At 47.6% G+C, this 11745-nt stretch overlaps 1 protein-coding gene across 3 annotated transcripts in view; it reads left to right on the forward strand.

Moving 5' to 3' along the window:
- Tpmt (thiopurine S-methyltransferase) overlaps positions 1-10349 on the forward strand; it is a 17106-nt gene extending 6757 nt beyond the window's left edge. For 2 of the 3 annotated variants that reach the window (XM_004628331.2, XM_023712128.1), the window contains 6 exons: positions 1846-1978; positions 5829-5881; positions 6450-6524; positions 7748-7833; positions 9572-9616; positions 10138-10349. In XM_004628331.2, coding sequence (XP_004628388.1) covers positions 1846-1978; positions 5829-5881; positions 6450-6524; positions 7748-7833; positions 9572-9616; positions 10138-10247 — 502 coding nt within the window. In that variant the 3' untranslated portion in view covers positions 10248-10349. The remainder of the gene's footprint in view (positions 1-1845; positions 1979-5828; positions 5882-6449; positions 6525-7747; positions 7834-9571; positions 9617-10137) is intronic. The other variant, XM_023712129.1, reaches the window with a different exon arrangement.
- Positions 10350-11745: the final 1396 nt, after the last annotated feature.

Genomic DNA, 11745 nt, shown 5'->3' on the forward strand with positions numbered 1-11745 from the left:
CTGAGCTAAGGGCAGGCCCCCGAGGACCACTCAGTAGGGAAGGGAAGTCTCTTTACCAAAACACAGCTTGGAGTGAGGGATATATATATATATATAGCTCAGCAGCAAAGCACAGGGACCAGGGTTCGATCCCAGGTCCCACATGTCACACCCTGCCCCCAGGGTGCACTGAGCTAGAGTCCAGGCCTGGGGGTGCACACCTGTAATCTCAGTGCTGGGGAGGCTGAAAACAGAAGGATCACTCTGAGTCTGAGCTGCATAGGAGACCCTGTATTAAATACATAACATGAAGAAAAAAATATATATGGGGGGGAATTTTTAAAATTACCTATATTTTACAAAGTTTTAGAAAATGTGAAAAACAAATGAAAGACACGTTTTATTTTAGAGATGTAAACAGTTTGTGCTCTGCCCACATTAAAAGTATATACTCGTGTAGATGATGGGTAAGTTAGTCTTTTCTTGTTTTGAAAATGTGAATTTTGTTCTAACTAGATTGATATCTTAGGAAAAAATTTGCGCATCATACAGACTTCAGCTTTGCTAACACGTGAATTCATTGGCAAGAAACATTAAATGAAAGTAGAAAACTATGTCCAGCTGAACTAAGTTGTATATGAATACAAAATAAGCATACGTACACACACACATTCACACACACGTTCTCTCTCACTCTCTCTCTCTCACTCTCTCTCTCTCTCTTTCTGGGACATTGCCCTGTGCCGTGCTTAGCCCAGGCACCATGAGCCTGTCCCACCTATCACTGGTGTCACAGCTCTCCATTTGACCTCCAGTCACCCTCCTTCCACCTCAACACAATGATCCATCCCCTGGCTCTCGCCCACTCACCACTGTAAGTAACCTTAGGTCTTTTCAGGAGGACGGCCATGCAGGACTATTTTTATCTATTTCTCAGCCATTTGTATGTGTCAAGCCATTACTAGTAGGTTCTTTTGTCATTATTCTTTGTGTCACTGACAAAAATTTTTTATTATTCCCTAACCCTACTTCCCATCAGCCTTTGTTTTTTTGTTTTTTTTTTTTTTTTTTTTTGCAGAATCTTGTATAGCCTGGTGATTCTTTGGAAGGCATATGTTGCATTATGGCAGAACTATATTTTTACATACAGTATTTGATGTAAACTCGTTATAATGACTAGGTATTTCTGCTGATAGTAGTTTTCTCATAAACTCAAGATGCCAAAACTGTGATTTCTGTAATAATAAAGCTTACCAGAATGATATTGGTTATTTGCATGATGTGATAACAAAATAAGTTTTTGGATAATGCTTATTGTACGAAAGTAGAAATTGTGAGATTATTGTAGAAATGGGTGCTAATATTCTAGAGCTGTGTATTCCAATACAGTGGCTACTAGTAACATGTTGCTATTTAAATTTCAAGCAAATAAAGATTAAAATTCAATTCTCAGGCAGACTGGCTGCACCTCCAGTCCTCAGTAGCCAGCACAGGTCGTAGAACTGACTAGCACAGGGGTAGCTGTAGAACTTCCCATCCTCGCCAAAAACATAACCGTGATGATGAACTGGGCAAATCGAAGTGCATTTCCTCCAGTCAGGTACATTTGTGTGAAACCAATACTTTAAGATAAGTTTTCAGATTTTAGTTTCTTTCCTAAGTTCTGATAAATCCATCTTTCAGAATCACATAGAACAAGAGGTTCAAGACTGTGTAGACCCACTACCAGGCACTACGTGTGGGAAAAAACTTAATCAATCTGAAATCATACGAAGCTTTAAAGAAAATATATGTTTATGGGGTACACCCCTTGTTTAGTACTGTGTCTGAAATAAAGGTTAAAGTGTATTCGGTGATCTGATGCAGGTTCGCAGACCTGGGACACACTGTAGCTGGTGTCGAAATCAGTGAACTTGGGATACGCGAGTTTTTTACGGAGCAGAAACTTTCTTACTCAGAAGAACCGATCCCTGAAATTCCTGGAGCAAAAGTATTTAAGGTTAGTTTTGATTTTGGTTGAAAAATAAAACCCTGTGTTCCTACCTTCTCAATAGCTGTTTTTCTGGATGTGAGTGAACGAGGTCGCAAGCCTTGGGTGGTTCCTCTTCACCCCACAGGTTTGCTGAGACATTATCTACTATCAAGTGCTAGGGTCTCAAAATATGGGTAATAGGCAAAGCCAATCTGTCAGAGCCTCTCTATATTCCAGTTTTAGGGTTGCTTTTCTTCTTGTGTGGGTTTTTGTTTATGAGGTGCTTTTGCGGTACCAGGGATCAAGCCCAAGGCCTTGCGCATGCTGGGCAGGTGCTCTACCACTGAGCTACGTCCCAGTACCCTTTCCTCCTTTTCTCAGGCTGCTTGGTCAATAAATGTATTGTCTGTGCTTAAAAATACTGTTCAGTGTGGCTCTCTGCAGTCTTTTCCTGAGCTTTGAGGAAGCCTGTCTCCTTTGGAGCTCCTTGATCTTCTACCCAAGGGATGTTGGAGGACAGTTTCTGTTCCACCTCCCCCCCAACCTTTTATTTTTTTATTTTTAGGGCAGGGTCTACAGGGTGTTCAGGGTCTCACTACTAGATCGCACTCATAGTGAGCCGCCTGTTTACAGCCCCCCAAGTGCTGGGATTACAGGTGCACGCCAGCATACCCAGTCTCAATTGCTTCACAGGGCACCTCAGGGGCGGAGCCAGCGTGGGAGGCCTGGGGATTGAACCCCTGGCCCCTGAGCCTGCTTGCAGGCACTTTCATCCACTGAGCTATTTGGCCAGCCCTTGTTTTCCCTTTTTCACTTCTCCCTTGGGCAGCTTCTCCAAGGCCAGGTCTTCTCATACGGTGGCCCACAATGCCTTAGACATTTCCTGTGTGTCTGGGGCTCCGTCGCGATGCCCATGCCAAGAGAACTGTTTGTTTCGTGTAACCATCCTCATTTTCTGGCATTAGGTACCACATTTGACCTGCAGTGTTCTGACGCACAGATGTGCTTCCGATGTACTTCTGCCCTGAGCTTGCTTTCGGAATGACAGCTGGGGCATTACCTGGTGCTCTGAGGAATAGACAAGCCTCCATCCACAGCTCCCCACAGCGCCCCTCAAATTCTTTGCGTTATTGTCCTAACAAGGCCTGCATCCACCCAGCTGGTGGAGGCACCAGGTTGTCCATCGACACTCTGGTCAGCTCCACGTGGCCTCCACGGGTGTTGTGCATCCCTCACCTGTGGAGAAGCCTGCGGGCCACAGCGTGATTTTTCAGGCCAGCTTACACAGCACATGTTGGCAGTACATAGGTGTGCTGTGCAGACTGTCCGCTCCCTTCTACAGGGGTAGGCAACCCAACAGGTGCTGTCTGTGACACAAACTGTCATCCTGTATTTACGTATATCATGCTTGCTTTTGTCCTAAATTGCCAAGTATTGCTGAGCATAGTAATCAGTTTTTCTCTCATCTCCTTCAAAATTTCACTTGGTACCTCCTAAGTAGCCCCTGTTCTTGAAAACTTTAACAAACCCCCTGCTGCAGAACAGAGACCCATGTCTGACTCAGCATAGATTTTCAGGCCCAGCAATGCTGTTAGGGGAAAGCCTCTCTTTTTCTTAACAAGCATTTCATGAGAACCTGCCAGGTGCCAGATATCATGTAAGGCATGGAAGAAAAAAGATAACATACTCCATACCCTACATAATCTCTTAGTTTAGGAGAAAAGAAAAACAGAGACCAAGTTGTTATAATACATGGAGCAAAGTATAAGAACAGAGAGAATTAAGGGAATGGCAGGAGAGTGACTCAGCCCTGCTTGGGGCGCTCCCTGATGCATGGTGAGGGACAAGGGAGGGGACAGGAATGGCTCAAGGCTTTGGTGTGAGAAGCCCTGGGAAAGCAGTGTTTCCTCCTTTACAGTAGGCTTTTAAACAGGAGCATGACATGGCAGGGTTTTCTTTAGAGATCCATCACCTTATGACTTCATGGGAAGTCATTTGAAGGGGAGGAGCTTCCTGGCAGAGTGATGTAATAGGAGGGTGTGGGCCATGGTCAAGGAATAAAACCATAAAGACCCGGAGTGGCAGCGTATGGAGTGAGAAGGCTGGATTAAGGTAGCGTTTCCCACATCCAACTGGCGGGATCCAGTCATTAGCAGGTCTGAAGGGTACCAGGAGCTCTCCTTTCCAGCTCCCATGGCTGGTCCTGGTGTAGAGAATAAAGAAGCAACAGCACGATGCAGGCCAAGCCAAGAGGACGGTGAGATCCAGCCTCAAACACAGAAAAAGAAAGAAAAAAATGAGAGAGCTTTGAAAAATGACTCTGTGCTGGAGCCAATGAGTTTAAAAGCCTAAGAAATTACAAAGGAAGGTAGTGTGTGGGCTGGAAATGACAGTTTGGGGAGTTGTCCTCATGCTGTGAGCAGAGCTATGCAGAAAAACTGCTTCCCTAGCGTGGGCTAACAACATGGAAGCAAACATGTTCCCACTAAGAACCCCAGCGCTGTATGTCAGAAGACAGCCACCACTTGGGTTTGGCAGAGACAGAGTGGGGGGAGGAACGAGACGCTATCGTGGAGAAAGGGGCAGGTGTGTGCCGCAGGTGTACACTGCAGGTGTGTGCTGCAGGTGTGTGCTGCAGGTGTGTCCTGATGGAAGTTGTGAGCAGCTAGAAGGGGGCGGCTTGGCTTAGAGAGCGATTTGGCTTTCTCTGGTTGGTCTATGTCGGAAAGGGGAGGGGATGGGAAATATCAGGGGTTATCCAGGTGGCTGCTGACCGTGCTGTGGTTTCCAGGCCAGTGGCTGCAAGGGTTGCGTTCTCTTGTCCTGAATAGCCTGGCTGTGTCCCTTGGTCCATTTAGTCTCTTCCAAATGTTCCTTTCTAAATACTGAAACTTAACAGCTTAGACTAGTAAAGGCTTGATCCACATTATTTATAGCTTTCCCCTACACCATTCTCAAGTCATCTGTGAATAATTCTGGTTTATTCTGTCCAAAGAGACCAGACCCACTTCCAAACCCCTTTGCAGGCAGTGGCTGCACCCTGAAAATCTTCCATGAATCTTTCCAAAAATCCCCAGGGCCAAGCTCCATGAAACCTTCTAGGAGTGAGGTCCTCAAAAGCTGTCCAGGGAGCCCAGACTTCTGCAGAATGCAGTCCGCCATGCCTCCAGGACGGTGCCCCCAGCCCATCCCGTCCTGAGTTCTGGCAGCTGTCTCACGACACCCGTCACAAGCCAGCCCTATCTGCCTTCTCCAGCACACCCAGGCTGTCCTCTGTGCCACCTCCTGGGATGGCAGCCGTACACCCCACACCCAGCTTTCCTGAGTAACTTTAACAGTACCTGCCCGCCACTATGAGCATGCCTGGTAGCTGACTGACCTGGGGATTTGTCTTCAGCACAGTGAAAATATCGGAACTCTGCTCAAGCTAACATTGCTAGAATTTTAATAAGCTTCGAAACAAGTAATAGTCTGGTGATCTTCAAAAATGCCCTCTCTGAATTTCCACTTTGAATTGACCCTAAAGAACCTCACATGTGATTTGGTTTGGTTTTTTGGTATTTCTGTGGTCCTGGGCTTGAACCTGGGGCCTTCACACTGAACTATGTTCCCAGCCCATTGTTATTTTGAGACACAATTTCATTATGTCACTAAACTGCCTGAGCTGGGCTCAGTCTTCCTGACTCAGCCTCCCAGAATGCTTACAAACCTATATAAGCTTTAAACGAAAAAGAGGACTGTTAAACCATAGTCAAATTATTGACCCCCCCCATTGTTTTCCTACCACCTTTGCCTTGATTGGCCCCGTCTTCTTTCCTGAGCCATTCAATTATCTCCTAATGAAGTAGAAAACGTTTTTTTCATTGTTTCATTACAGAGTTCTTCAGGGAACATCTCACTGTACTGCTGCAGCATTTTCGATCTTCCCAGGTAGGACCGAGGAATAGAGCTGCACTTTTTAAAATGTGGGTGATAGTCAATTTCGGCCCTCCCGTCCATCTGCACACCAGCCAGGAAGCCCTGGCCAGGATCCCCATTCTGCAGTTATTTTTTTATTATAGCCTCGCTGTCTGTGGCAGCTCCCAAACTATGAGAAACGTTATTACAGCCCAAGGCAAGAAGGGAAAATCTGCGGAGAGAAACACATGAGTCCTCCCTCCCCTGGGTCCATCATGAAATGGGTCACTAGGTGTGGAGAGAGGGAGGCAGGATCCCTGTTCCAAGAGGCCCCGCTGCCCAACCCCCAGCTGGGGCGCTGCTGTCACCTCTTCTTCTGTGCTGCTCCTTTATGCTCTCAAATCATAACAGAACTGGAGACTGCTGCCACAGGACCCTGCCACTTGAGGAAGCGGACGGGTCCCTGTAGCCACATGAGGTCCTCACTCCTGAGAACTGGTGAAGGGCCAGCGTGTGCCTGACAGCACGTGGCTTATTCAAGATTTGATGCTTTTGTGTGTAAGATGTTACAATCTTTTTCCTCTTTTTTTCTTTCTGGTAGAGCAAATATTGGTAAATTTGACAGGATCTGGGACAGAGGAGCATTAGTCGCTGTGAACCCCAGTGACCGTGGACGGTAAATAATGTGGTTTCTTTAATTGCATTGCTGTTTCTCTGTAGCAACCTGGGTGTAAGGCCTGCAGCTCTGTCACTTCCGGGCTGTGTTCCTTCCTTCACGTTACTCAACCTGTCCGAGCCACAGGTTGCCCATCCTCGAGTGGCCTCTTTCCAGTAACACCGTCTACACCACCTCCCTGGTCCTAGCGGGTGGCACCCACAGGATACTCGTCCTGTAGCTGGCATGGTCCCAAATCGCTAACAGCCACTGCTGCCACTGCACTGTGCACAGAAGGGAACGCGGGTCACAGAGTGCCATTCCTTGTCCCGAGTGAGGCAGCTGGCCCACGACAAACTGACCCAGAGTCCACACTCCGGCTCCTCTGCTCTGGCCCTGAGCCTGCACCAAACTAACAGCTTCCCGAGAGGCTGGGAAGTAGGGTCCCCCACTCCGAGAACCTGCTCTAAAGAATGATCCAGGGTTTATGCCCAGTCGAGCACTTCAACCTCAGGCCGCCTTGAACTTGACCCGCATGGCTGTCTTGTCCCACCAACTCACTAGCAAAGACGGGTGTGTTCCCACACTTTACCTTGGAGCCCAGAGCCCCCAGTGCCCGTTAGACTGCAGCAAACCTGTCGCGCCGTCTGGAGGCGGGCGCTCCAGCATGCTCCTTCCGTGAGCACCTTCCGTGAGCACCCGGTGATTCCGGTGCCGGCGGGCCTGGCAGCCACAGCCCCAGGGCACACAGGTGCTCGGCCTGCTGCAGGGAGCCTGAGGTCCGGGGCGCCTGAGCACACAGCAAGCCGGAGGGAGCCCCTCTGTGCTGCCCTCAAGTTTGAACAGCCCTGGGAACAGGCTTCCTCACCACTGCCTCCTTACCAGTTCCCAGGCTAGGCTGCAAGGCAAGGAACTTTTTTATAACTTTTAGACAAGAGCTAACTTACGGGCTTGTTAGAATCAAACTCTGCGGTGGTGCCTTGGTTCCCGAACTTGATGCCTTGCCCCATCCTGGGAAAGATGGTCCTGAGCGTGCTCCTGTCCCATGCGGAGTCCCAAATGAAAAACAAGTATTACCAAACGTCTGTGTTCCTGAACCCTGTGTTTCACAAACCGAAGCGCCCGTGAACCGAGGTACTGCTGTAACAGGGAAGAAAGCAGACCCTGCCTTCCTGCCTGCCTCGCCCTGCCCCTGCAGCCCGTGCGTGGACAGAGAAATGTGACTGTCGCCTTGCTTCTTTCAGCTACACTGATGCGGTGCTGTCCCTACTGAGAAGAGGGTTTCTCTACCTCTTGTCTGTTTTCTCTTACGATCCAACCAAACACAGAGGTAAAGCTGCTTGTTTTTCTTCCTGCCTTTTTCTGTTTTCCTGCTTGCTAACTGGAGTCTACAACAGGGATACGCGCTAGTTGATCCTGGTGTGTCTCATAGCGAACGCAGTGCCAACATCCGGGCACCTCGAGTCGCCTCTGTCCTGGGATAGCGGAGCTGCAGGCACGCTTGTTCTGCCCGACAGTGCGTGCTTTCACCTACTCCATCCTGTGTCGTTCACCAGCCATAGCTCGGGCTATAGAAGAGGGGGAGGAATGGAGGACCCTAGTGGCGAGCGCAATCCAGGAGCCCTAGATTGGAAGGGAGGAGGAGGCGAAAGCAGAGTTCTCTGGCCCGGATGTTCCAGAGCTCGCACGCACGCACGCACGCACGCACGCACGCACGCACGCCCGTGGAGTGATGGGCTGTGGGTGGACAGAGGAGAGCAGCAGCAGTCTGCGCTGTTGTGTTGTAACTTCTGATATTTTGTACTTTGCCTAGCCCACCCCGTTATGATGCTCTTTGCTCAGAAAGTCAAAGGGATTTTTTTTCCTGCGGATTCGTTTTGTTGAATTTGGACAGTGACACTGTTTTTTCACTTTGTGCGAGGCATGGAGCCCAGGGCCTTACGTTGTGCCCCTGCGCCACACCTCGAGATCTGGACTTTGAAACTTAGCACACGCACACGCGTGCGTGCGAGTGTGTGCTGCGTGCCGCGTGCGTGCGGGGGGGGGGGCCTCTGGCTTTGTCACAGCTGGAATTTTATTTTCAAGGAAAAATAACAAACCACATACATAGGCTTTTAATTCGTAAGACTCCCCTAATTTGATTTTTAATTGAACTTATTAAAAAGTGCTTTAAGATATGCAAAATGTTAATCTTCTTTTGTGTGCTTGAATAAATCAAATTTTAATAGTCCATTAATAAATGAGACCTGGTGTCCCTGTGTAATGGCAACAGGAGTCCATGGGGCAGACATCGCTCCGCGGGTCTGACTCAAATTCCAAGCGTGGAAGGAAGCCCAGGAAGAGAAAAGCACAAGAGAGACCCTGGAACTCCGCTGTCCCCAGAGGGCAGAGGGGAGGTTTCTCCTAACTTTGGGTCCCAGGGAAGAGTGGGAGGAGAACACCGAATTGTACAAGTTCACGAGGCTGAAAACCAGGGTCCCAGAGAAGGCGGAAACCCCAGAGGAATTTGCTAGTGCACTCCACTCTGTTTCAGCGTCCCGAGTCCCCAGGCTGGCTCCACCAGTAGTCCCATCTAAACTGCAGCTGGGTGTATACTGCTACTGTTCCCTGAAGCAAGTTTACCTCTTCAGTGTGAGAAAGAACCAAAGGCCAGGCCTGGTGACGCACACATTAGTCCCAGCACTCAGAAGGCCGAGGATTGCCAGCAGTCCAAGGCCAACCTTGGCTGCATAGTGAGCTCAAAGCCAGCCTGAACTACATGGCGAGAACCTATCTCGAAAAACAGCCACCCCGTCAGAAGGATATGCTGTACCCTCCTCACCTGTTTAAGTTGTAGTTGGGGCTGGGGAGTTAGCTCAGTGGCACAGAGCCCGGCTGGCAAGCATGAGGTCCTGAGTTTGATTCCCAGTACCAAAAAGAAATAATAATAATATAATAATAATAGGTATATATAGAACAAATACACCTAGGTCACAGGAGATGTGGGGAAAGGTAGACCTAGAGAGTTTATTTCATTTCAGAATTAAAGTTATAGAAATTGTTCTTCACAACATTTCTCTTATACCTAGGCCCACCATTTTATGTTCCAGATTCTGAAATTCAAACACTCTTTGGTAAGTTCTGCTTTGACTTTTCCAAAAAAGTTAGCAGTTAACCGTTCTGAGGAGTTAGGGGCTATTAGTATATATAAAGTGTGTACAGTTTAAAAGCTAGAGCTATTTTATTGCAGACCATTTTATCTAAAAATGGAAACAATCTCCATAATAGCCCTTTTTAGCTGAACGTTTTGATTGATTGATTGATTGATTGATTGATTGGTGGTGGTGCCAGGGATCCAACTCAGGACCTTGCACTTGCCAGGCAAGCACTTATTCCACTGAGCTATCTCCCCAGCCCTAGCTGAGCATTTTATGTTGAAGACATTTGGACTTTTCCAGAGAGGGAACACATTCATTTTTGCACTTGGGAGTTATAAACGATAGCAATAACTCAGAGTTCAGAAGCTGTAGGCTTACCATGTCCTTCCTTTCACTGAAGAGAAGATAAAGGCCTTCAGTGCATGCAGTATTTAAAATCATTTGTAGTATTTTTAGGACATTTGCCACAATGTTCTGACCTGTTCTTTTTGTTTTAGGTACAAGGTGCAATATCCGTTGCCTTGAAAAGGTTGATGATATTGAAAGACAGAACAGAATGAGAGTTGACTACTGTTTTGAAAAATTATATCTACTGACAGAAAAGTAGACAGATGATGGGTCAATAAAATCAAGTAACATCAATATGTTCTTACATTTCTGAGCAATTGAAAATCATGCTAAGGCTTGAAAATACGACGGGTGATTTTTTTTTTTAAAGTTCTTATGAATCATAAATCTTTGCTGAAAAATATATGTAACTTTTTAGAAGAAAACACATGATAACGTGTTAAAGTAGATCTTTGGAGAGAATTTCATGGTTCTGTCTTAACTAACCAAATGCAGGAATTTTTATGGTCCTTATATTTCTTATATAATTAAAAAATTAAAGAAAAAGTGTATTTATCTTGAAACAGAAGAAAACAAAAGCTGAGTTTTATATGAAATTTAGAATCACTGAAAAAAAAAAATGTAACACTTTGATAGGGTCAAGGTAGCCGGAAACACTGTGACAAGGACCGGCTTTTGCTATAGACTTTGATCTTGTACGCAGATCCCAGCACCCGTTTACACGTTTTCTCCATACGCATTTTTATATGTAACTGAATAAGGAAGTGTACAAATTCTAATCAAACTAGCCTATATAGAACAAAATGTTTTCCTCGAACTGTAGAATAAAGCTATCCCAAGTTGAGCGTGTGTTTTGGTTTCTTTTAATTAATCTTGTTTTCCTGGGCAACGGTTTTGAAGTGTAATGTACCCAGGGCTGGATTCAAGGCTACTCACCGACAGATTCTGGGAAGTCAGACGTGGCTCTGCAGCACCGCACCGCCTCATCCGGTGGACCGCACTGTGCAGCTCCTGCCGAGAGGGTGATGTGCATTCTAAAAATGATTTTGTGGCTGGGCTTGGTGGTGCAGACTTGTAACTTCAGGTACTTGGCCTCGGGCAGGAGGGTCACAAGTTCAGGGCCAGGCTGGACACCTCAGCAAGAGCCTGTCTCAAGACATAACAAGGGCAGGGCGTGCAGTGCAGAGTGACATCTGTGTTCAAGCTCCGGTACCAGGCAAAAAAAAAAAAAAAAAGTTTGTGTGAGTGTGCGCGTGGGCGTGTGCCCAGGTGTGCGCTGCGGGTCAAAAGTTGCTAAGAACAGGGAAGTCTTGGGATCCCACGAGTATTGACAACGCTGTGGGTATCTGCCTAATGCTTTGTAAAACACCCTCCCGCCGCTGCCCCGCCCTTCCTCTTTCTCCGCTTCCTCCTCCTCCCCCTTCTGTCTCTGCCTGTTCTATCTGTTCTGTTCCAGTACTGAGATCTGCCCCCAGCCTCTTTATCATTTATTTTTTGTTATTTTATTTTTTGAGAGAAGAGCCTTGCTGAATTTCACATGCGATCCTCCTGCTTCAGCCTCCCGAGAGCGGGAGGCGGAGGCGCGCAGGCGTGTGCCGTCACGCTGGGAGCGGCGGGCGTTCTGACAGTCAACCAATCACTGGGGCCGACGTTCTGTGTCTACTTCCGGCACCACCGTACGCCCCGCCCCGTCCCCAGTCCTCGGGTGGTTACCGCGAGCGTCCTTAGCAACGCAGAGCTCCCGGGTCTTCGGCGGC

The sequence above is a fragment of the Octodon degus genome, unplaced genomic scaffold, assembly GCF_000260255.1.
Source record: "Octodon degus isolate 3935 unplaced genomic scaffold, OctDeg1.0 scaffold00023, whole genome shotgun sequence".
NCBI lineage: Eukaryota > Metazoa > Chordata > Mammalia > Rodentia > Octodontidae > Octodon > Octodon degus.